Source organism: Silurus aristotelis (genome assembly GCF_946808225.1).
Source record: "Silurus aristotelis genome assembly, chromosome: 20".
NCBI lineage: Eukaryota > Metazoa > Chordata > Actinopteri > Siluriformes > Siluridae > Silurus > Silurus aristotelis.
The window spans coordinates 15575975-15602913 of NC_139593.1; the positions used below are offsets into that span (position 1 = coordinate 15575975).

At 39.0% G+C, this 26939-nt stretch overlaps 2 protein-coding genes across 2 annotated transcripts in view; both read left to right on the top strand.

The window, feature by feature from the left end:
* Window positions 1–3788, top strand: part of cul4a (cullin 4A) — a 33337-nt gene extending 29549 nt beyond the window's left edge. The window contains exons 19-20 of the mRNA XM_083522321.1: window positions 423–575; window positions 2820–3788. Coding sequence (XP_083378447.1) covers window positions 423–575; window positions 2820–2915 — 249 coding nt within the window. The 3' untranslated portion in view covers window positions 2916–3788. The remainder of the gene's footprint in view (window positions 1–422; window positions 576–2819) is intronic.
* Window positions 3789–6637: 2849 nt separating this feature from the next.
* lamp1a (lysosomal associated membrane protein 1a) lies at window positions 6638–25207 on the top strand. Its single transcript, XM_083522411.1, has 9 exons — window positions 6638–7293; window positions 14358–14473; window positions 15827–16043; window positions 17306–17473; window positions 17594–17790; window positions 18780–18902; window positions 18986–19052; window positions 19784–19951; window positions 21971–25207. Exons 1-9 carry the CDS (start codon window positions 7242–7244, stop codon window positions 22108–22110), a joined length of 1248 nt encoding a protein of 415 aa, XP_083378537.1. The 5' UTR covers window positions 6638–7241; the 3' UTR covers window positions 22111–25207.
* Window positions 25208–26939: the final 1732 nt, after the last annotated feature.

The following is a 26939-nucleotide window of genomic DNA, read 5'->3' on the forward strand; positions in this document are numbered from 1 at the left end:
TAGAAAACCCTCAGTTTCCTCAGTTTCCATTTTCTCACTTCTGATCGGTCAGGTTTTGATTTTTGTAATGTAACACTGTCTGATTGTGTATACACCACTTTTGGAAGGAGTCTCCAGTGTCAGAACTTTGTAGCAGTTGAGCAATAACTATAAGACTTTCAACATGCCAACTTTTTTAGGGCAGAGGTCTGGCGAAGGTTTAACAGTTTATAGCTGCTATAATGTAAATAATATAAGGAACTAACTTGTTTAAGGAACCTGAGGATTAAAGACATAAGCGGAATAACATATTTCAGGATGCACAGTTATTGGAAATAAATCAACTTCATGGGGGCATGCGTGTTTTTGTGGAGTTACTGTGCACATTAATGAGGTCCTTCTTTGATTCATATTCTCTTTTTTGCTTTGGGTTTTCTTTTCAGGTAGAGGAACAAGTGAGCACCACAGAACGGGTTTTCCAGGACAGGCAGTACCAGATAGATGCAGCAGTCGTGAGGATCATGAAGATGAGAAAGACTCTCAGCCACAACCTGCTAGTGTCAGAACTTTACAACCAACTCAAATTCCCCGTGAAGGTACAGGTCTTACTGCCCATTTGCATTGTAGCGCACATTACAGTGGTATAGAATTGAGGGAAACAAAGTAAAAACCTGTTTAAGGGCCCTTGAGCATGGCTTTTAACCCTCACCTGCTCAGTATAAAAAAGAAAAGAGAGAGAGAGATAATTGTAAGTCAGTCTGAAAATGGGCGTCTGCCAAATGCTGTAACGGCTAATATGAAATTGCAAAGACCACGCCATGAAGTCCAAGTCGAGACATGCAACGTCTGGCAGAAAAACAAAAGTCGCCACCCGTATTTTACTAAGCGAATTAGAGAGCCTTCCACCGGATAATTTCAGCAGGGATTAATATAATTCAGCTGCCAACACGTTTTCTATCCCTAACTGATGCAGTGAGTAGCTTCTCATTTCTTGAACAACCATGCTGGAAGATTTATCCTGTGTTTGTGAAAACCTAGAAAAATAGTGGAGAAACCATAATTTTAGAGAAAGAAAAAGAAAAAAAATGAGAATGAAAGCGAACGAAGATTATTTAGGCATTCGGTGAAATCAAATGATATTGTACAACAGTAAAACTATAGAAGAACCATGTTTAATAGTGAAAGTAAGAGAATTCCCACACACAAAATGTAACGTGAACTCAAGGGATTGGGTCTAAACAGCTATATTGCTTTCTACATATCAGTGAGGCTGGTCAGGGGGGGAAAAAAAGCTTTCATTTGCTAATGAACATAAAGAATGGCTTTTGAAAGGAGTGAAAAAATAAGTCTAGATTTACCCTGTTCCAGAGGGATGGGTGCATCAGGGTAGAAGAAGTGATGCCCCAATAATGCATAGTGCCTAGTGTACAATCCTGTGGGGGCAGTGTTATGATCCGCGGATGCTTCAGTTCGTCAGGCCCGGGTTCAGCAACGTTATCTACCCTGAAAATAAAACCAGCTGATATACCCATATTCCAAAACATGACGATGGATTCATCAGGCACAAATTGTAGTTCAGGAAACATAAGATATTTTCACATATGGATTAGCCACCAGAGACTCCAAACTTGCACATTCAGAATCCTGGAGATGACCTTTACGTAGCACCTTACTCTCTCCCATCAGCAATATACGATCTTGGTGAGAAATAAATGCAGCGATGGACAGAAATAAATGTTGTGACATCGCTTAAGCTTATTGAACGACGCCGAAGACGTGCCGTAATCAAAGGCTGGCTGAAGAACTATTTGAGTGTGTGACTTTTTGTTTTGTTTTTTTTGGCCAGACAGTAAATATCAATGTATAAATACATTTCTCAAGCTTTGAATGTTCCCTGGAGCACAGTGGCCTCGATCATTGTAAAAAAAACAACAAAACAAATGTGAGAGCTGAATAACTAGACTAGAAGGGCTTTGACCAAGGAAGCGGAACCCAAAGGACACTGAGGAAGCTTCAGTGGTTCTCAGGCTGATTCGATAGAAGTCTCTCCATATTAAAGGGAATAATGCAGGCACTTGAACAACTCTAGAAAAATGATTCCCTCACCTTTCGAAAACTAGCTATTGCTAATTGTATGCACTACAAAGTTCACACAAAGAGGTTCAGATATTTCTCTGAACGATCTATCAATCATTTCTGATCCCCCCCCCCCAATTATGAGGCAGAAGCACGATACATAAAAACAGTTACACGCCGAGCAAACATCAGAAGGAAGTGTGACCTCTTTTCAGAAACCGCTGATCGTCTGGGATTTTTACCTCACAGTTTGTACAGTTTACACATTGTTGCAAAAAAAAAAAAAGAACATTGAGTTACAGTTCTGTGGCAAGAACAGATTTATTAATAAAAAGAAGAGACTACTATATATTGCAACCCTTCACCTTACAAAATATTACATGCACTGCCTCACTTTGACATACCTACACTGCACAAAATGTACTTAAAACAACGAATATTTTCATCAGACGCTCAAGGATCATTAGTTTGTATATTTTTATATGCAGCAGCACTCCATAGCAAATTCCTTGTACAGTGGTAATAACAATGATTCTGGTTCTGAGGGGGGGGGGGGGGGGGGGAAGGCCAGATAAGCTCTTTGGTGAGCAACTCAAATAAGCTCTTTGGTGAGCAACATAAAAAAAAAAACTCATGGGTACAGACTCATGCCTCATTCTGGCAAAACTCTAGTACATGCAGTTAAAACTTTGTGATGTTCTTAAGGTTTATTACAAATGAAAGAGATCAGTTTGTGATGTAACATCTTTCACTTCCTCTTACAGCCAGGCGACCTGAAGAAGCGCATCGAATCCCTCATTGATCGAGACTACATGGAGAGAGACAAGGAGAGCCCCAACCAGTATCACTATGTGGCCTGAGATCCGGTGTTGGACTCAGTCACAGAGACTTGCCCTTTACTTCGGGCCGCGCGCCCTAAGGACAGCCTGACCCACCCTTCGAGGACCCCGATAATGGCCACCAGTAGAGTGACTAGGGTTGGCATGGGGACCTTTTAAAGTACTTTAAAGCGGTGGGGTTAAAGTGTGACGTCAGGAGGATCGCACGAGGAGAACGATCAGCTGATAATTTCCACAAACAAGCACTTTGTTTTTTCTTTTTGTTTCTTCTCTCCTTTTTTTTCCCCCTTTTGAGTTTCGCTTTTTTTGTGGTCAGTCTTTTGATGTCTCTCACATGCGCTTATAGTTTAATTCGCCCTACCGCTCTCTCTTTCTCTTTCTCTCTCTCTCTCTCTCTCTCTCTCTCTCTCTCTCTCTCTCTCTCTCTCTCGCACTCTCTGACTGCTGACTTGTCAGCGATAAGCGAATTCAGTCATGTATGGCAGCAGGCTGTGTTAGCGTCAGGGCTTTTGAGAATTCTCACTCAGGCTAAGAAAATGTCAATAAAGCGAGCGCTTTCCTCGCAAAAGCTTCACTAACCCACGTACGTACCGCAAGATTGGATTCTCTGACACGTCCTACAGTTTTCATGCACTGAAAAAGGCTAAAATGAGTGACAAAGAAATGTTTTTTTTAAGACTCAACAAAGCACATTAGTGTGTGTGTGTGTGTGTGTGTGTGTGTGTGTGTGTGTGTGTGTGTGTTGCATGTGGATATGTGTGTGCTAGAAATTTTTTCTTGTAATTCACCACTAAAGATATTCAGAAAAACACCTCGGCTCCTCATATTTTTTTAGATTGTGAGTTTGAATCTTTTGCGACTGACACGTGTTGATTAAACCACGTCTAATTTGAATATTTGGACTCGAGATGTGGCATCAAATAGAATCTGCATAGGAAAATAGCCATTCACCTTTAATATGTTTTATTTACATAAGGTTGAGAATGTGTGTATTCGGTACTAAAATTCACGGGTCGGTACGTACCTCGGTTTTTGAGTCATGGTTCGCTACAATTTCGCTACGGTTGTGGGGAAGAAACATCAACATTTTGAAAACAATTTTCAATCAAATGCCTCCTCAGATAAAGAATATACAGTAAAATATTTTCTAAGAATAAAATATATATAAATAAAATAGAATAAATCAAATTATTGCAAGACCCTTTTTATATTATATTAATTAAATTAAGTCATGGATTAAATTGGCACGAATTCAATTGATTGAATAAAATTAAATAAATGGAAATATTTTAAGTTTAAATGTTAGACCCCATTCAGCTAATACATGTGTATATGTGTGTATGTGTAATACATTTAATTTTTCCTTTTTTTTTAAAGGTATGTTCTACTTAACAAACGTCTTCATTCCTTCCATCCTTCATTGCTTCACTCCCTCGATATGTGGATTTGTCAGGATTTTCTTCTTTTAAGAGAAATTCTTGAAGCAAACACTAAAGAATCCGTATTGTTAGTGATTTCGGACCAAAAAAACCAAATCGAAATTCTACAGCACACTACAAATCGTATTTCCGGTACGGCGCGTGTAGCCACAGTGACACTGCGCTAACTCGTTTCTTTTTCTATACCCCTGTTGTGTATGTTTTCAAGCTTAATATATAAAAAAAAAAAGAAAAAAAAAAGTGACCCTACCAAAAGCTACCCAGAGAACATGAATATTTTAGGCATGCTGGATTTCCTTCACCTGGGTAAAAACGTGACCCGGGTGTGTTCTTTCCCAGATCTAGAAGGCACATACCACAACTGGGTCTCGAATCTAGATCGGAACTGTTGGATGCGTCTCAGCAGAGCATTTATCATCTCTTGTGTTTGTGCGTGTTGCCGAAAATGTGTTTATCCACATAAACCGGGTTTGTGTTTTGTCCAGGCAGAATCATTCATCCCCATACTGAACCATGCGATCATTTTTTCGATGAAACAGGACAAAAGGAGAAACGGTCAACGGTAAAACTAAAGGAAAATGCCGGATATCACGAGCAGCTGTGAAATGGTTGGATTGAGCAGCTCTGACTTAACACTTACCCACCAGTAAACACTGAACAGATCGGTGCAGTTTTAAAGTCATTAGTAGGGCAGGAGGAAACCCAGGGTTTAACCACCCTTAGCAAGTGGCTCCATCAAAAAAAAAAAAGAAAATGTGAGAAATCACACTTCCTTAAAACATATGGCATGCTGTCAGTCATGTGTATGACCTTAAGGAGGTAGAAAAGCCGATGAGTGTCATGAGTGTGCTAATATCCATGACTCACAGGACGTTTCCAAACCATCGCACTGAAATGGTGGATATCGACCAAAGGGTTTTTAGCTCGTAAGAATCTGGAGACCTTTACAGAGCTCTTCAATATAGAACCTGTTACCGACTACAGACAACGAATAGTTCTTGAATCAGCACAAAGTAATGGTTCGTTCCAGAATTCTGCATTCGTTATAGTGGATCACTGATGAGATCTGAAATAGGGGAGCTGTCCTATAATACAAGTTGGATATCTAAAATAATATTGGATTTACATAAAATCTCGACGCATCAACGATATTTTGAATTGCCTGATAAATCTAAACTAAATTGAATTGAGGGGGTTGACTGATAGTGGGTTTTACCGATGGCTAGTTTGAATCGCCGATCAGGTCAGGGTTCCTACCGGCTTGAGGACACTCGAGGTGTTCCACTCCAAACACAAGCTCACATAGGCTACGTCTCATGCTACGATAGGTTTGGGCCTCGTAGTTCCAGCGTAAACGAAATTGTAATGCTGCAGGATACAAGGACGTCTATTAGAAGTGTGTTATTGTCTTTGTAGTGATAGTTTGAGGAACATGTGCATATTAGGGTATAGTCAGGTGTTCAACAATACTTTTGTGTATTTAATGACCATTTGGAAATGGAACGACCTCGTTTTCTTCATGAGTAGCTGTAGATATCTACATATTGAAGTTTCACACGGTGAAGTTGGATGTGCAATGTGATTAAAATCTCAACTCAAATACTATTCAAATGTAATTTACATACACAATCATCACAGTCTCTTTAAGGTGTCTCTATCTCTCTCTCTATATCTGTCTTCTGAGTTAAACGCACTCATGTCTGTTTCTTCTCTTCTGAATATCCTGATTCATCCTGAAAGCCCTACTTCTGGATGGATTTCTCTTCAACTTAGGACACTATGCACCTGCGGATGGTTTCACACTAAAAGTCTAAAGATCCATGAAGTTACTGAGGACCTCAAGAACTTTGATGATGGATGTATTGCCTTTTTTATTACTGTAAAGCTGATTTAGGACAATTCAAGCACTCTACAAATTAAAATAAATAGAATTTGGACTGTAATCAATGTCAGAGTTGGCTCCAAAGGCTTGAATAGTTGTGCATTTAAGTGTCCATTACTGAACATCTCAACAGTGGACATTCGAGTCACCACTGGTTTGCTTATTAGGGATAAACCTATATACTATACTTTCCATATAGGCCTCTTTATCTCTGTAAAGGTGCTTTGAGATCATGTCGATTGTTTAAAAAAAAAAAAAAGCTCTACAAATAAACTGAATTTAAAGGAATTGAATTAATCTGAATTTACAATTTCCATTATATAGATGAACTATAGCTCTTTCTTACTTCATATTACTCAACATGATGTATGACCGATCTAAATACTCTATAGACATGTGACAAAGAGTGTGTGTGTGTGTGTGTGTGTGTGTTTGTGTAGGGGTAAAGTAGTTTCTCGATCACACTGAGCGGCGCATGAGGAGCGCATACCCAAGGCGCGTTCGAGGCCCTCATGGCGGCGCATGACTTTGCGCAGAATGACGTAAAGTGTTTAAAAAAAACAAATACGGAGTACGTAGCCTGAAAACCTCAATTCTGGTGTCTAAAAACACGAGCAGTTGGAAATGATATGCACATTTTTGTGTGTGCGCGTGTTTTTTTTTTTTTTTTTTTAAATAATGCGTTAGGAAAAGAAGAGTCGCTGTGGGAGGCGTGGTCACGTGACAACGCAGGGCGACCCGCCTGACTCACATGACTGGAACATTCCCCGGTGTTGATATTGAGGCGCTCGAACGTGCATTTGTGCGCTGCTGGGAGTGAAGAGAGAAACAGTGAGATCTCTGTAAATCAAAAAAATACAACTTAAAGGTCCGAACTGGGAAAAAAAAGCACAGAGGGATCTGACGGATAAATTACCCTGCAGGTGTGTTCCGGGAAGCAGCGCGTGATTCCTGGAGGTGTTTCCTGCTGTCACTGTTGGATCTGTGTTCCTCTGATCTACTGCGTTATTAAACCCTGCTGAAAACATGACCCACAAACTGCTGTCCTGCGCCGCCATCAGCTGCTTTATTATTCTGGGTGAGTAATATTTCTAAAACTAAAACACGGTGTCATGGTTTGTGGAAAGGATCTTTATTATGGTGTCTTAAAAAATAGAAAGGAGATTTTTATTTATGATTACTTTTTATTTTTTATTTTGAAAGCCTCTGGATGCGATCATAAACTTGTCGATTAGCTGTACAAAACTACGCCATAAGTGTCTGTAACCTTGCCAGAGCGATCCCGACAGGCCTTGTGTGTGTGTGTGTGTGTGTGTGTGTGTGTGTGTGTGTGTGTGTGTGTGTGTGTGTGTGTGTGTGTGTGTGTGTGTTTTGTGCATGGAAGGCTTTGTCACGCTTTTGATCGAATCCTAATTCCGTAAATAAACGCAATTATTCTCATGCACATTTGCCCCATAATGTAATAAAGCTGTTTGGAATAGCCTCGGGTCACGTGACTGCGCTTTGTGTACACTAACAGTAGCGTCTCTGTGACTGGATGTGTGTCTCAACACACCTCGGGACAGTCTTCATGCGAGCTGTGTGTGACATGTGGCATACACCAGAAGTTCTCTATAATCTATTCCCACTATATGTCCACTGTGAAGTCAACCGGTGTGTGTGTGTGTGTGTGTGTGTGTGTGTGTGTGTGTGTGAGAGACACACACTGACTAACTCAATATACTGTTCTCTACCTTGGGTCACGTGACTGCCTGAAGCACTTTGTGTGCACTAACAGTAGTGTCTCTGTGTCCGGATGTGTGTGTCTGTACACTCTGCATAACAGCTGTGTATCATGTCATACACCAGGAGTTCACTATATGTCCACTATACATCCATTTATGTCCAGTATTCACTGTATGTCTACTGTATGTTCACTGTATATCTACTATATGTTTACTATGTCCTCTATATATCCAGTACACGTACATTTATGTACAGTATATAGACATTTATGTCCAGTATTCACTGTATGTCTACTGTATGTCACTGTATATCTACTATATGTCCACTATGTCCTCTATATATCCAGTATATGTACATTTATGTACAGTATATAGACATTTATGTCCAGTATTCACTGTATGTCTACTGTATGTCACTGTATATCTACTATATGTCCACTATGTCCTCTATATATCCAGTATACGTACATTTATGTCCAGTATTCACTATATGTCCACTGTATATCTACTATATGTCCACTATGTCCTCTATATATCCAGTACACGTACATTTATGTCCAGTATTCACTGTATGTCACTGTATATCTACTATATGTCCACTATGTCCTCTATATATCCAGTATACATACATTTATGTCTAGTATTCACTATATGTCCACTGTATATCTACTATATGTCCACTATGTCCTCTATATATCCAGTATACGTACATTTATGTCCAGTATTCACTATATGTCCACTGTATATCTACTATATGTCCACTATGTCCTCTATATATCCAGTATACCTACATTTATGTCCAGTATTCACTATATGTCCACTGTATATCTACTATATGTCCACTATGTCCTCTATATATCCAGTATACCTACATTTATGTCCAGTATTCACTATATGTCCACTGTATATCTACTATATGTCCACTATGTCCTCTATATATCCAGTATACGTACATTTATGTCCAGTATTCACTATATGTCCACTGTATATCTACTATATGTCCACTATGTCCTCTATATATCCAGTATACCTACATTTATGTCCAGTATTCACTATATGTCCACTGTATATCTACTATATGTCCACTATGTCCTCTATATATCCAGTATACCTACATTTATGTCCAGTATTCACTATATGTCCACTGTATATCTACTATATGTCCACTATGTCCTCTATATATCCAGTATACGTACATTTATGTCCAGTATTCACTATATGTCCACTGTATATCTACTATATGTCCACTATGTCCTCTATATATCCAGTATACGTACATTTATATCTAGTATTCACTATATGTCCACTGTATATCTACTATATGTCCACTATGTCCTCTATATATCCAGTATACGTACATTTATGTACAGTATTTACTGTATGTGCACTATATATGTAAACTCCAGTAAATGTATACTATACGACCACTATGTCCAGTATACTTCCACTGTGTCCGCTATGTCCTCTTTATGTCCACTATACATCCATGTATGTCCAGTATACACTATGTCCAATGCATGTCTACTGTATATCTAGTAAATGTCCACTATATGTCCAGTATATGTACATTTATGTCCAGTATCTACTATATGTAAGCTACATATCCAGTAAATGTATACTATATGATCACTATATGTCCAGTATATTTCCACTCTATGTCCACTTTATGTCCAAGCCCTATTTGAACTGGATTAGTTTCACATAGGCGAGGTGATAATACTATTATGGATATTGTACATCATTTTGATGGTCTGTCGCTTCTGGAAACACTGTACCATCTTCTACATAGTAGAAAATTACATGCAAGAATAAGTGTGTGTCTAAAGTGTGTATATCCCTTTTGAATAACTGTGCTGGTGTTTCACAGGAATTGTGTACGAGTGGTCAGGCGTTGGGTCACGTGCCTGCAGAAGCACTTTTGTGTGCACTAACAGTGGCGTCTCTGTGCACGGATGTGTGTCTCAACACGCCTCGGTACATTCTGCATACAAGCTCACATAATGTGAATACACCCAGAGTTCACTATATGTCCACTGTGAAGTTAATTGGTGTGTGTCAGAGAGGGAGCTTAATACACTGTCCACTCTGCAAGTGACCCGTAGTTTCAGTCAAATATATCAAAGTCAACGAAGCCCTATTTGAACAGGATTAGTTTCACATAGTTGAGGTAACATTATTATTATTATTATTATTAGTAGTAGTAGTAGTAGTATTATTAAGGTACATAATTGTAATGATCTGATCAACATACCAGAAATAACCTCATATATCCAGTATATACCATCTGAATGAACGTATTGGTGTTTCACACATTTTCTTCTGCATGGAAACATGAAAGGAAGTTCTTTTTCAAAGGTTTCCTGTCCAAACCGAAGCAAGTATAGGTTTAAAACCGAGAAGAAGAAAAAAATATATATAAGCCACTTTAAAAATGACTCTGCAGGGAAGTGGTTTTCAGCGAGATGACAAGTTTCTCACAGAGGTTAAAAAACCCTACATGGTTATATGGTGTAACCTGTAAATGGAGCCATGAGAGATTCAAATACAAGTGAAAACAATGAGTTTGTAGCAATATGAGCTCTCGGTGATCATGGTGCTCAGGCTACAGCGGGAAGATCGTCCAATTTCGGTCGTTTAAAAGGAGATCGATTATCTTATGTGGATCGATCGCGGTTACTGTAGACGTATATCTAGAAATCGAAAGGCTTTCTGATCAGATCTTTAGTCAAGTGCGCTTAGGTGTTCAATTTTTAATTTAATCCGATTAATTACAATGTAGATTGGAAACGTGATGCCGGTTCTAAGTGTCTCGACAAACACTTTCTTTTCTTTTTTTCATTATTATCACTTATTTCCTGTCAATCATAAAAAAAAATCGGAACGTTTTGCGATTAAGGCTTAAGTTACTTCATTATCCGTATTCATCGTCTGTGTCTGTTTCCTCATTTTTTTTTTTTTTTTTTTGGCGCTTTACTATCATCTTTCACACACGATAATGAAAGAAATGCTTGTCCCTGGGATTTCCGAGCTTGCACAGTCAAAGCCATGATACAGCTGCTTTTCCTCTTTTTGTGAATACTGCTTCAATCAGCAATAGCGCTCATACACACGGGCTTCTGGCGTCATGGAATCGAAATGTTGCTTATCGGTTGCTTTGCTATCTTTTGTTACGGTTGATTGCGTTTGTTTTTATTTAGTCTAAGTTCTGAATTGTTTACAGTGGATCGGCTGAGTTTTGTGTTATAAAGCAGGCGACTGGACTGCATAAAGTCTACATATACCGTACTTTATTAGGAACAAGTAGGGTGGTGTTTACAACTGCTCAGTAATTTCAGTGCCCATAAAAGCCAATTTGCAACGTTATACCACCAAAGCTAGAAGTTTCAGACCTTTTTATATTCGCTACAAGTAAACCGCAATGAATACACAGTGAATATGCAAATTCCTTGTGCACTTTTAATGCAGTTAGCAAACTCTTGTTACTAAACACCAAGTGCTTTTCATTGTTTTCAATCAACTCATGAATTCAACCTACACTACTTGTAATTGTGCTGAATTCTATTATATATTTTATTCGAACGTCTACAATGTTCTCACGGTCGATATAGAAAGGAGACGCGCACACACTACCTCCCTCTACAACACACACACACACACACACACACACACACACACACACACACACACACACAAAACAACAACCCTGAAACAGACCACAGAATTCAGTAGTGTTACTCATATACAGTGGTGTGAAAAGATGTTTGCCCCTTCCTGATTTTTTTTTTCTTTTTGCATGTTTGTCAAACTTTAATGTTTCAGATCATCAAACTAATTTAATATTAGTAAAAGATAACACAAGTAAACACAACATGCAGTTTTTTAATTGAAGATTTTTATTATTGAGGGAAAACACAATCCAAAACTCCATGGCCCAGTGTGAACAAGTGTTAAATCTGTGGTTTATCACATCAGAGTTAAATTTCTCCAGCCACACCCAGACCTGATTACTGCCTCACCTACTCACAATCAACAAATCTCTTAAATAGGACCTGCCTGACAAAGTAAAGTAGACCAAAAGATCCTCAAAAGCTAGACAGCATGCTGAGATACAAAGACATTTAGGAACAAATGAGAAAGAAAGTAATTGAGATCTATCAGTCTGGAAAAGGTTATAAAGACATTTCTAAAGCTTTAGGACTCCAGTGAACCACAGTGAGAAACATTATTCACAAATGACAAAAACATGGAACAGTGGAGAACCTTCCCAGGAGTGGCCGCCGACCAAAATTACCCCAAGAGCACAGCGACGACTCATCCAAGAGGTCACAAAAGACCCTACAACATCATCCAAAGAACTGCAGGCCTCACTTACCTCAGTTACAGTCAGTGTTCATGACTCCACCATAAAAAAAGAGACTCAGCAAAAATGGTCTGCATGGCAAAGTTTCAAGTCGAAAACCGCTGCTGAGCAAAAAGAACATAAAGGCTCGTCTCAGTTTTGGCAAAAAACATCTTGATGATCCCCAAGACTTTTGGAAAATTCTCTGTGGACTGACGAGACAAAAGTTGAGCTCTTTGGAAGGTGTACGTCTCATTACGTCTGACATAAAGTAACACCGCATTTCAGTAAAAGTAGAACATCATACCAACAGTAAAATATGGTGGTGGTGGTAGTGTGATGGTCTGGGGCGGTTTTGCTGCTTCAGGACCTGGAAGACCTGCTGTGATAAATAGATCCATGAATTCTGCTTTTACCAAAAAATCCTGTAGGGGAATGTCCCGCTTTCTGTTTGCCACCTCAGGCTGAAGAGAACTTGGGTTCTGCAGCAGGACAATGATCCAAAACACATCAACAAGTCCACCTCTGAATGGCTGAACAAATACAAAATGAAGACTTTGGAGTGGCCTAGTCAAAGTCCTGTCCTGAATCCTATTGAGATGCTGTGGCAAGACCTTAAAAAGGGGGTCCATGCTCGAAAACCCTCCAGTGTGGCTGAATTACAACAATTCTGCATAGATGAGTGGAGCACAATTCCTCCACAGCGCTGTAACACTCATTGCAAGTTATCACAAACACTTGATTGCAGTTGTTGCTGCTAAGGGTGGTCCAACCAGTTATTAGGTTTAAACACTTTTTCACACAGGATTTTGTTTCCCCTCAATAATATAAAAAAAAAAAACTCAATTTAAAAACTGCATGTTGTGTTCACTTGTGTTATCTTTTACTAATATTTAAATGAGTTTGATGATCTGAAACATTAAAGTGTGACAAACATGCAAATAAATAAGAAATCAGGACTGTAGTTAATATACAGTACATACAAATACAATTTCAATCAATGTACAATCATCTAACATCTAGTATTAATTTTAAATCCAATATTAATAAGTTAAACAATGGCAGAGGCAGTTAGTAATAAGGTACAAATACTTTGTTACTGTACTTTAGATTTTTCTGGTATCAGTACTTTTACTATTTATTTTTCAGACAACTTTTTACTTTCGCTCGTTACATTTTTTGACAGATATCTGTCCTTTTTACTTCTTACATTTTCAATCCAGACTCGTTACTTTAGTTTTAATCTATTCGGTGACATGATCAAGATTTTTCTTCTCATTACCCGACGTTTTCAGCCCATCGACCCGTTTCCTGTCATGGCAGGGCTTTTTCAATCTACCACTGGTGTATCATTTCCTGTCCTCGCCCACCACAGACTTTAAACTAGTTCTAGTACTAGTATGAAGCAAACGAGCAGGCAGAAGGCAACAAGAAGTCTGGGGTTAACCTGGATGAGACAGAGGGAGTCAGTGATGTGAACATGACTGAGAACAGAGACTTTCCTGATCATCATCATCTTTTCTCTGCTTGTGTTCTACATGGTGGATGTTCCGCCTGGATACATTCATAAGATAACAAAATGTAAAATTTGTTTGTATTAATATATGACGACGTGAAGTCCGGAACCCAAACGTTTATTACTTTAACTTGAGGGGAAAAAGTGTAGTCAATACTTCAACTTTTACTTTCAACTCTTTTAAAACACGAGTATCTGCACTTCTCCTTGAGTGAAGGATGTGTGTATTTTTACTCTCTGAATAATGGATGAAATTTACAGTTGTATACCACTGCATGTGGTAAATGCTGGACGAATCACTAAATGATACCGCAGCGTTTTTCCGTCAACTTTAAATCCTCCCGTGAATCATTTTTGTGTGGAAATCTTTAATACGTTTAATTTTATGAGGGTTTTAAAACCTGAAACTTTTTTATTCACGCACCAAACGTTGAATTCATGCCAAGGCCTGTATTGCCCTCCTGTGGTCATTGAACTTAATCTTATCTGGGGTTTTTTGGCCGTGTCCATGAAATTCGCTAAAGGAAATGAAAGAGGAAACATTCTGGCTCTCTGTGTTGCAGGCTGGCTGAGTGCGGCACACGGCGTGATACTTGAAGTGAAAGATGGAAATTCGACCTGCATTAAAGCAGACATCTCGGCCAACTTCACTATTACATACCCTGTCAAAAATGGGACGGTATGTATATACACACACACACACACACACACACACACACACGTGATTTAGTTAAGAGGTGATTTATTAGCTACATGGGCTCTGAGGTAATTATAAAGCTTTGTATTATTAATAATTATGTAGTGCTACCGGATGTCACGTTATTTACTTTTTATTGGAATGGACGTGGTGGCTCCAGCGGTTAAGGCGCTGGGTTGCCGATCGGAAGGTCTGGGGTTCAAGCCCCGGTATCGCCAGGCTGCCACTCTTGGGCCCTTGAGCAAGGCCCTTAACCCTCTATGCTCCGGGGGTCCCTTACGAGGGAAATATCAAGGCCCGTGACGTGGGGCCGCCTTCCCATGGGCTCACCACCTGCAGGAGGGACCGTAAGTGACGGTGCTGTGAGGATTGGGCAGCAGTCGAAGGCGGGGGCCTGCTTAGACTGCTGCCCCCGCGACCCGAATTACGGATAAGCGGGAGAAAATGAATGAATGAATGAATGAATGGAATGGACGTTTTATACTACTTTAACAGTTGATGGTTAATATCCTTGCTCAAGGGCGGCTTAGTGGTGCTGCGATTTTATCTCACGACCTCCACGATGTCCAACATCCGATTCGATTCGATTCAACATTGTCATTGTGCAGAGGAAAAGTCCAGGGCCAATGAAATGTAGTTCTAACAAGAAGTGCAAATAGCAATGCATATAAATGAATAAATCTAATATAAATATACAAATATATAATAAATGTATTATTGGAGTGCAAAGGTGCAATATAGATAACAGTAATACTGTGTAAATTGTAAGTGTGAAGATAAACACAGAGGGGTACTTATTCAAATGGACCATAACAGTGCAAAAAAAGGCAACATGAAGTAAAATGTAACGCACCAGTGAAAGATTGTGCATCAGTCAGAGGCAGTAACAGTCAGAGGCATCATTGAAAACGACGTACATGCTGATGTACCGTCTTATTAATAGATTTAAATAGAATTTTAATTATTTATTTGTAGTTTAACAGCTGACAAGAACACGAGTTACTCTATGAATAAAGTGCTGTATATGGGGTTTTATGTGTTCTAAACACATCCAATTTATATCTTAATGACTTTTACTAATTTGTTGGTTACTTAAAACCAAATGTTTTTCACATTTGCTGCTTACATGTGTGATGATGTGCAATTATTTATTTATTTATTTATTTATTTATTTATTTATTTATTTATTTATTTATTCATTCATTTTTGTGTTTGTTAGTTTTTAGTTTTAATATATATATATATATATATATATATATATATATATATATATATATATATATATATAATATATATATATTCTCTGTTAATTTGCGTGTGTTTTATTGTAAGCAGAAAACCGTGGTAGTGCCTCTACCGGAATCAGCAACAGTTGGAAATGGCAGTTCCTGTGGAGGAGAAGTCGCGTCTCCAGACTTGCTGGCCTCCTTCGGTAATGGTCACTCTCTGGGTTTGCTGTTCTCCAGCACTGGTCGTATATATCGCGTGGCCAACCTGAGTCTGACCTACAATCTGACTGACAACACCACCTTTCCTGAGTCCTCCAGCAAGGGTACGAAACCTCCAACCCTGCCTTCATCCAGCACCTTGTCAATGTCATTGTTCTTCATTATGGTTTATTATTGTCTCAAATAAATACAGAAAGGAGTTCAGAGAGTTTACAGTATAATACTGTATATTTAGCAGTTATTAACTCCTTTATACTGAAGTATTTACCAGTCAGTTATAATATCATCTCATTACAATGGCACCAATTACACGCGGGTGATTTATTATATACTCTGTACATATACATAGATCAGGCATAACATTATGATCACCTGCCTTATATTGTGTTGGTCCCCCTTTTTCTGCTAAAACAGTCCTGAACTGTAGCGCATTAACAGCATGAAATTCCTCAGCAGTTTGAGCTACAGGAGCTCGTCTGTTGGATCGGATCACACGGACCAGCCTTTGCTCCTCACGTGCATCAATGAGCCCCGTGACCCTTGGAGCACTTTTGATAGATACTGACCACTGCAGATGGAGAACATCCAACAAGAGCTGGAGTTTTGGAGACACTCTGACTTAGTCGTCTAGACGTCCCAAACTCGTTTAAATCCTTACGCTCACTCATTTTTCCTGAATTTTTCCAAATTTCCAAATTTGAGGAGAAAATGTTCACTTGCTGTCTGATATTTCCCAAACTAAAAGGAGCCACGATAAAGAGATAATCAGTGTAATTCACTTCAGTCATAACATTATGACATTTAAATGTTATGACCGGTGATCAGTGTATATACATCTATATATACTCAGAAGAAGACCTAGTTACACTCCTTCACAGCTACTGAACACCCTCGTATCAGTTGCCTCATCCAGCAGGATAATATTCCCCAAAGTTCAAGGTGTTGCCTCCAAAATCCTCAAACCTCAGTCCAATCAAATACCTGTAACAAATATCATCCAGTCTACATCGCCGCTCATAGACTGAAAGTCTTGGTGCCAGACACCACGGCGCACCTTCAAAAATCTTGGGAAGTCCAGACCTTAGACAATTTAATTGTGGACCAAGGGGAACTAACCTATATTAGGCAGGTGGTTTTAATATTCTGGCTGATCGGTGTATAATAATAAGTACAGTAGTGTTTAAGTTTACACAGAAATAAATTGAACAGCAGTTCTACATGTAGAAATGCCTTCCTGATAGTTAGACCGGATTGAGCGGATAAGAAGGCTATGATCTGGAAACTAAGGCTAGCTGATACTGGAAAGTGGGGAAGGGAAGTGACTATTGGCTAAAGTTTTTAAATAAATGTCTTTTTATCTGTGCAGAGGTCATGGTGTTGACTACGAACAACTCTCAGATCTCAGCACAGCTCAACACCACATACAGGTGCATGAGCTCCAGCGTAGTCAATCTGGGAGGCCCCGGAGTGACCATCACATTCTTCAACATCCGCATGCAGGCCTACATGCCCAGCGCTAACTTGAGTACTAATGGTAGTGTAAATCTCTATAGTGATCTCTTAAACACAGACGATGATCCCACGAGTCTTCGAGTCTTGGCGTATATTTAAAGTAATGCACTAATGCGTGGTGTTTTTTTTTTCCATACTTAAGAGACCATTTGTTCCGCCGATGTTCCCAGTACCACTGTCGTACCCACTACCACTCCCATCTCCCCGACTACCCCTGTCACCCCAACTAACCCTGAGCGTGGCAACTACAGCGTCCTAAACTCCAATGGCACCACCTGCCTTCTGGCCCGAATGGGGCTGCAGCTGAATGTTACATATTTCTCCAAATCTCAGAATAAGGTAAGAACACGAGCACAGGAGGGACATACAAGAAAATGCTTTATTTATCTGCATTTACACACTATCACCTTCAGAATAGTCCCCTCGCACAGCAATACAGGTACCCCAGCGTTCCTTCCACTTCTGAAGTGTGTCCTGGGAGTGTCTTTTTTTTTTTTTTTTTCCCCGAAGCGTGTCAAGCATCTTCTGAGATTCGCGCTGGAACTTCCTGTAACGTTGTCAAAACGCAGACCTTTGAGCTTCATCTTCAGGAAGAGGGCGAAGCTACTGAAGGGTCACGTACTAATTTCTAGCACTTTTACATAGGGACGTAGTCCTTTTTCTTATATGACTAAGTTTCAAACGGTTCACACTGCAATCCTCACACAGTCAAATACAAATAAGTGGAAAACATTTCTCTTATGAATGGCCATAATTATAAATGCATTCTATTAAACCAGGATCAATGAATATATTCCCCATCGGTCAGATTAGCACCAGTTCCTGATCTACACAGGACGATGTCTTTTGGCACACTGACTTATGAAGGTCGGTGCTCCCTGTGACTGTGCGTTCAGCGCCGTGCCGCCATTTGTTGGCGCATCCGTCTTCAATTTAGCTGCCCTTTTGGTGTTATTAGAAGCTCAAGCTTCTGGGTAGGCTTTCCAATCGTTTTTTAGCCACAAGGGCATTAGTGAAATCAGGTATTGATGGTCAGTGAGGAGGCCTGCATCCATGCAGCATTCCAGATCATCTCCTTGAAGAGAGATCAGTCAATCCGAAGCATCACAAGAATTTTAAATGTATCCCCAAATGCAGTCTCCAAAACCATCAAACACTATGATGAAAAAAAAACACCAAGAGCTACCTCTGCTGCATAGGATAAGTTCATTAGAAAACGTTTAATATTATGTTAGTTCTATGAAGCCATTAAGTTACACCCTATGTAGTGAGTACATATACAGTGAACGTGTTTTGACTAGTTATAACGACTCTCAACGCAATTCCAGACTGTTGTGGCCATCATGAACATGCAGCCCAACAGGACGTCTTTCTCCGGGTCATGTGAATCCACAACCACTACTCTGCTGCTGACTGGAGATCTCGCCAAACTCACCTTCGTGTTCACGCTGGTCAGTATCTTAAACACGCTCCTAACCCATACTCACGATTTCTCTCGACGGGTTCTAACACGTGCACATGTTCATATCCACAGAACATCACCACCAGTAAATATCAGCTCAGCACCGTGAATATGTCTGCCTTCTGGGAAGATATGACCGGTAAGTAGGAGGTCCATATAATAGTTGATGCAGTACTGTTTTTCCTGATGAGGAACTTCTCCTTCATTTGCAGTATATTTGCTTCCATGTAGCTGCGCATTCAAACCTTTTCCCATCAAAATGTCAACATTTTAAACATTTTATTACTTTAACAAATGGCAAAAAAGTTGATTTCAGTGCTACAGGGTTGGCAGTACCACACAAAAGCCCCCCTTTTGGCACAGTTTTATGTGATAGATGGATAGAGAAAAGGGAACACTTTTTATTGTGTTAGAAAACTTTCCTGATTTTAGGGCTAAAAGATTTTTATTTATCAGCTTTAACAGGAGCTTAAGAGACTAGAGCCAAGGCACTAGCATCCTTATGCTACAGAAACGCTTGTCTGCATAAAAACATTAATCGTTTGGTTTGTATTCAATAATTTTCAAATGTACAAAAATGTATTAGAAAACATCCATGTTTTAATATCCATAAAGTCAGGTTTATAAGTGTTTGCCTCTGTACTTTAACACAATGGATTTGATTCGCATTTAAATCGATTCGGATTAAACGCAAATAAACTGAAGGTTCTAAATGGCCGAATTGGTCACCTGTACAGACTCAAAACTGACAATCATACTATAATATTATAATATATATCAAATATACTTTATATTTTTGTATATATTTAACTGAACGTATATCGTCTTTTGGACATTGACAATGGACTCTTGACGCGTGTGTCTCTTCAGCTCAATTCCAGGTCAGCAACAGCAGTCTCCAGTACATGCAGGGAACCCTGGGCCGCTCCTACATGTGCAGCGTTGAGGAGGTTCTTCCTGTGGGCACCAATTTCTCCCTCAACACATTCGAATTGCAGGTGCAGCCCTTTGATGTCCGCAACAACGAGTTTGGACCAGGTACGCTGGCGTTCGTAACGCCCCTTTTCCCCGGCTGTATGTCACTCTCAGAGTGTATAAAAAATGCCTCAAAAGTTTGGAAACACTATTGTTTTTGAGAGATTCATGCATGTTCCTTTTGTTTATATGTCACACACTAGGTCATTTCTCCAAACGTTCGGATGAAATACTTCGCCCTGCCGCTTGTAAAATTCGCCCAAGGTGTCCATTAGTTTATATAGATTTCATTCTGACTTTGTGATTCAGTTCATCCCAGAGCAGTTCAGTAGGATTTAGGTGCGGTGACTGGGCAGGTCATTACATGATAGATAACATTTGATTGCTCTCTAAATAACACTTACAAAATTTGGATTTATGCTTCAGTTCATTGTCTTGTTATATTGTGAAGTTGGTTTCAATAATCACAGTCCAGATGTGATTGTAGTATGGAATGGTAGCCATGGTAACCTGGAATAAGTCTTCAACCTTCCCTGATTCAAAACAACCCCAAACCATTAAGTCTTACACGAGTTCTTCATCTGTCCCCAGAACTTTCTTCCAGTCATTCACTGTCCAATTCTTGCATTTAAACCAAAGGAACATGTTTATGCCTCTGGATGGGGTTCTCTCTTCGATTGGAGGCCATTCTGCAGCTTGGTTTCCCATTAATGGTCTGGGGATCCATGAGGATGAGGATCCATGAGGACAGTAGTTAATGTCAACAGTCTGATACACTGATTCAGGACTACAGTTTGCATCTGATCACCATCACTGCACATCTCAACATCTGTAATAAATGGACATTCGGTGCAACCCAGATGAGGATGGGTTTCCTCTTGAGTCTGGTTCCTCTCAAGGTTTCTTCCTCATGCCATACCAGGGAGTTTTTCCTCACCACAGTCACCACCAGTTTACTCATTAGTGACAAACTTACACTTATAAAGAACATATTCATTTTTATCACCGCATTATTTGTGTAAAGCTGCTTGGAGACAATGTCCATTTGTTAAAAGACAAATCCACAAACTTTACAAAAGACTGGGTGTAAGAACTTTTAACAGACTCTGTACACTCGCCACTATTAGCGATTCCTGTTGACGTTTTTCCTCATAGTTTCTATTCCTATCTAACGAACGCACGTCACACTATTGTTAGGTTTTAATGAAGTGGTTATGTCTAAGCGCTGAGTGCCACTTTCTGTTGTTGCTCTTGGCGATAACAAGGCAAAAAGAAAGCACATCCGCATGTTACTGAGAAACCAGAAAGTCCTGTTTTCAACAAAGACTCCTTACACACACCATAACAAGCCGTCGCTGCTGTTGATCATCAAGATATTATTAGTCTAATGTGGAGTTTCTATTATACAAGTCCCTTTTTATACAGAAACAATAACGTACTTTTGCTATATTAAAGAGCGATACTAAATAAATGAGAGAAAATGAGACGTGTTTTTTTTTTTTAAATGAACACGTCGTTTGTTTTTCGTTTTTTAGAAAAAAAAATTGTATTTTTATTGCTGAAACTGCTTACAAGAGTATCTGTAAAAAAACGAAACCCATTCAGTGCATTTAATTGCCGTTTTACATCAAAATGTAAAAACAAATATATAAATAAAAATAATAAAACGGAAAAAAATAAATACTACAAAAATCGCTTTTCTTTGTTTTAGTGTGACTCGATCCCAAACTTTGGAATGTTGTTTTCTTCGGTTTGAATCTTTTTCCCGTTCCTCCGTTTTTTTCATTCTGCAGCGTCTTCTGTGTTACCTCTCCAGAGTTTAGCGGGTGGTGCGTCAGTAATAATGGTCCGTTGGGAAACACGGTGTGCCGTGTGGAATTGCATGGGCCGAACAGACTTTTTTTGTATTCGAGTTTTCTGAACTACTGTAAAAGAAAACCAGCACCTTCTGACCAAACCGATTGAAGAACATCCAGTGTTGCAGTCCACAGACTGACGCAGTTCTGATTCTCTACAACTGTATTCTGATGGTTAATTCATTCATAATTAAAATTTTCACCCTCTTTTTGCTTCTTTTTCTAGCCGATGTGTGTCGAATGCAGAAGGACAACATGCTGGTGCCCATCATTGTCGGCGCCTGCCTGGCCGGGCTTGTACTTATTGTCCTCATCGCCTACTTGATTGGCAGGAAGAGAAGTCACGCCGGCTACCAGACCATCTAAACCACTATTCTCTGATTAGGACTTTACTCTGTGTGTGTGTGTGTGAGTTTGAGTACTTTTTTTTCCGGGTTGTTAAACATTGTATTTTCAGTCCCTTCCTTGTTCTTTGAGAGCATAAGAAAAAAACACCCAAGAGTTTGAAAGGTCCATCAAGTCACTACTGATACCTGTACACTAGGTGGCAGTCTAAACCTAAAATCTAGGCCAGTAATTCTTGATTAAATAAAGAGAAGCCACTCTGGTATCCTGTTTCTCCCCCTCATGCGTAATCCAATAAACCCTGACTCCTTCCTTTAGGATGAATTTAATCCCTAAATCTTGCACCTTAGAATTTCCCTTTACTGACCATTTAGAACCAAAGAAAACGCAGCATTTGATTCTGTCGTAAAATCTGGAACGATCTTCTCCTGAAAATAAAATGATCAGTCGTTATAGATGGTAAATCTTTAACATGGACCCTTACTTTTAAAAAAGTAAAGACATCATAAACTCGTGATCGTGTTAGCATAAAAATGGCCGTCACTTTTCGAAAGATTTTCAGTTTTCCGAATTAAAAGCAGTGTAATATTTTGTCATTCAGCAGCAGGCCACTGATTGGACACGTCAGTAACCTGATTGTTGAGGGTGAAGATTAAGGTTGCAACTTTCTACGGGAAATATTGGGGAAATATTCCGAATTGGAAACGTACTAGGAATTTATGGGATTTTACAGGAATTTATGGGAATTTATTAGAAATTTGGGAAAATGTATATAAACTGAATCGTTGCTCGTAAGCTGACATGCATGCGATCTAATACAGATTTTAATAAATGTCATTTTTGACGTTGATTCTATTGTTAGTAGATTTTTGTTGCACAATAACTTACAGCACAAAGAAGTTTTAAACATAAATGTATGTAATATTTGTCATTTACCTGAAAATACTCGCAAAGATGAACATTTTTGGACATTATTTTGTGTGCAGAATACAAGATATGATGCGTGTTGTGTTATAAAAAGAACGCACGGTGCATGTAGGGGGCGTGGCCTCAGTGGCCCTGCTGTAAATGTGCTGTGTGCATGTGATGGATGAATGTGCAGGGAAGAAATTCAACTGAAATTCCATTAAATCTGGTTGTTTTAACCAAAATTATCCTGCAAGATTTTTTTTTTCCCCCCAAACACATTTTAGTTCACCGTTATAGGCTCACCTGCAAATTGGTAAATTCCCAGTTTACTCCCATATATTCCCTTTAATTCCAATCGAAAGTTTCCAGACTTGAAAATTTCCCAGAATTTTGCAACCCTATAGTGAAGATGAAATTGCTGTATTGTAGGTTTGCTTTGGAAAATTTTCGGAATATCATCTGGAAATTGACAAGTAGCCGCACCCAATTTGAAAGCAGATTGATTTACTAAGTGGAACCATTCATCTCGAGCACTATGCCGTTAACTTGACGGTAAACTCCACCTTTGCTAGCTTGCATGTTCGCAACACCGATGCCGATAAGAACGCAAGCAACAGACACGGGGTTCAAGTCAGGAAAAGACTACCTATGGGAAATTTAGATGCTAAGCATGGGCGCTTGCTAACGATTTAGGCTAATAATAGAGCTAGCTAGTCTTTAAGTCTTTTTCTACAGTCAACGTGGAGGCAGAACGGCATTAAAAACGAGAGCGAACTGTCGCGAAGATCAACATTTTTCCTCAGTTGTTTTGGTAAATCAGTCAGAAAAGACGAGGAAAAGGAAAAGCGGAAAAGTGGACTGATCTGTAGATGAACACGACCCCGTATTGTGTATATCTGGCGCAAAATATACAATGACAAATCGATGTTTAGCTTCCTGTCCCACATTTGTGTCGTTCGAAGAAACCGCTCAGATTCGATATTCTTTATTTAAATCGCTTTATTTAATTAGATCCCATTATCGTTTGTGTTTTTATCGATTCGTTTTTATTGATATGTACCGACGTTTGCTTCATGTAAAAGGCCATTCGGAGATGTTTTTGTGTAAAAATTATTACATTGGAACTTGTATCCGTGTAAGTTAGTTATAAAACTCTTGAGATTTAACAGTGGGGATGTGGACTGAACTGAGCTCCAAAGCCACTGTGATAAATTGGGCAAACGAAAGAGCAGAGTGTGTCTGGGTGTGTACGAGGCCCCAAAAGAGACACCGATACCAGGTTTGAGGGATGACGGTATCGAATGACGAAAGGCTGACAAAGCTCAGGTTAAATAATTGATGCACTTGTCTCCTATTTTCTCCCAGTTAGGGAACTTGAACTAGGGCTGTTGCTGTCCATGTTTTCTGGGAGAAATATAGACGTGAACATTCTCAGGTTGGTTATAAGAGATTTCTCACTCGTTTCGAAAAATGCATCTCATAAGCACTTATGAAATATTAAACACACACACAAACACACACCTGTGATGATTCATCATCCAGAATTCTGTCTTACATTTTTCGGTATGATGCGAAGACCAAAGACGTCTCGTAGTATCAGTGTGTGTTTAGGTCTTCAGTGGATTGGGTTCATGTAAAGCTTTTTTTTTTCTCCTCAAATAGCTAAACTTTCCACTATTTTTTTGCTGCTTTTTCTGTTTTTAATGGTGACCTTTTAAAAGAAAAAAAAAAAGGGATCCATGATCGTCTGACTCCTGTTCTTCTCACATGCTGATACCAATTAATGCTTGCGTGCTCTGACCTCCATAGGAGTCGCTTTCTATAATGGTATAAAATAGTTTTTCTCAAAGCGAATTGTCGCATCTAAACCTCCGATGCATATTACAGTAAATGAAAAACCCCAGCGTCTGTAGCAGAACCGAATTCGGATGCTTTCAGTAGGGAGAAATGATCTTCAGGGGTGTAATCGTTCCCTCAAACACATCAAAATACTCAACAGGACAAAAGTTAAAGAAAGTATCTCGTTGCAGTTCAGATTACACCCCACACGCACTCCATTATATCCTGTACAGGCGCTTTTTCAAATGTCGCTTTGTCTAATCTCTTTCGGATGATGGTTTGCTCATATATGTAATTGCAGTGATCTGATCTTTTATTTTTGTAGACATTTTTAATGGTTGGTTTCGGTCAATAAATGAGATGAACACTGTTTTTTTTTCCCTTATTTGCTGGTCCATTATTACACACATACTGTTTACATGCGAAGATTTTAGCAGGTGAATAGAGACAATTTCAGTTAATATCTACTATTAAAAATGTTTATTTCTAGAGCGCTTTTCACAATAGACATTGTCTCAAAGCAGCTTTACAGAATTTGAGTTAAGGTGAATGGTGTGCATTAATCCCTGATGAGCAGCCATGACGACTGTGGCAAGGAAAAACTCCCTTAGATGTTATGAGGAAGAAACCTTGAGAGGAACCAGACTCAAAAGGGGAATCCATCCTCATTTGGGTGACATCAAGAGTGTGATTATAGTCTTTAAACAATACAGAACACTGGAGAGTGAGAACTAACATGAGCACTGGATTATAAGATTATAAGTAATGATCTTTCTACAGTCTTACAGTCTTTATGGTTAAAAACTAGGAGCTACTGAGCAACTCATAAAATAGCTCAACAATTGCGATCATCACAGATCCAACACCAGCTTCTCCATGCCAGAGCCTTTAAACACTCCAGGAGGTCCAGTGTCAAAACTCCACATGAAGTGGGAGCCAATTGGCACTGGTACGTCTCTGGATGGTTTGGGATGTTTGAGGGGTCGGCAATAAGTAGCATATTTTATGTTCTGATTTTTGTTACTAATTTCAAGCTTGAACTCGTGCGTTAGTGTATTGGCAAATCGTTTATACAAATTTTAGCAGATTGACCACAAAAAAATAAAGTCTACTATGTTCAGAACCTCAATTTTTTTACATAAAAGCACTAATTTTTAAAGAATAAAATATTTAATCGGTCTTAAATTAAATCTACAACTTATATAAAGTGAGTTACATGACTTTCTTAGGAATTTAACAAATTTTTATTTGTAGAGCACTTCTAACAATGGACATTGTCCCAAAGCAGCTTTACAGAAATAAAATTATGAAAAAAATGAATAAATTGTTATTAGTTCCTATATGTTTATCCCTAATGAGTGAGACAGAGGTGATATTGGCAAGGAAACACTCCCAGAGATGATATGTATGAGGATAAAACTTGACAGGAACGAGACCAAAAGGAACCCGTCCTCATCTGGGTGAGACAGAATGTCCCTCATTGTTGAGGTTACTGAGCAGGGTTTCCGGCAAAGTCTAAATTTTAGGCCTTAAAAAGTAAAATTGACTGTTCTAGGTACTTAAATCATTGTAAACAGGTCTTCATTAGACGATGTAACTCGATGTATGTGACTGTAACTTTCTTTGAAATGCTCCCGTAGCACTTTAGAAAGTTTTTTGTTTCCTTGGTGTTTTTTATTTCGCTATAAATATGATTTTATACGATTTAATTAGATTTTAATTTTGGGAAAGTGCAAGTTTAGTGATATTTGGTTTGATTAAAGCCAGTTGCAAAATGTGTTTTTTAATGTTGTGATATAGGTCTTAAATTTAATTGTTAATGTCTCAAAGTGTTAAATTTGACTTTGTGAAACCTGCAGAAACCCTGTTCATGCCAATAGTCATTGTGGCAGTTAATATTAATTATAATCCATAACATCGTCATGATTCTCAGGTTTAATCCTCTTTAGTAACCTCATGGATATTTAGGCTGTTTATGTGGTTCATGTGGAATCCGCTGCACTGAGTGGTGTCCAGTCGAAAAGAACTCCATCCAGAAGATGAATCGGGCAGATCCAGAAAGAAGAAAGGCGCAGGATCACTTTTCAACCATTTGCATGTTA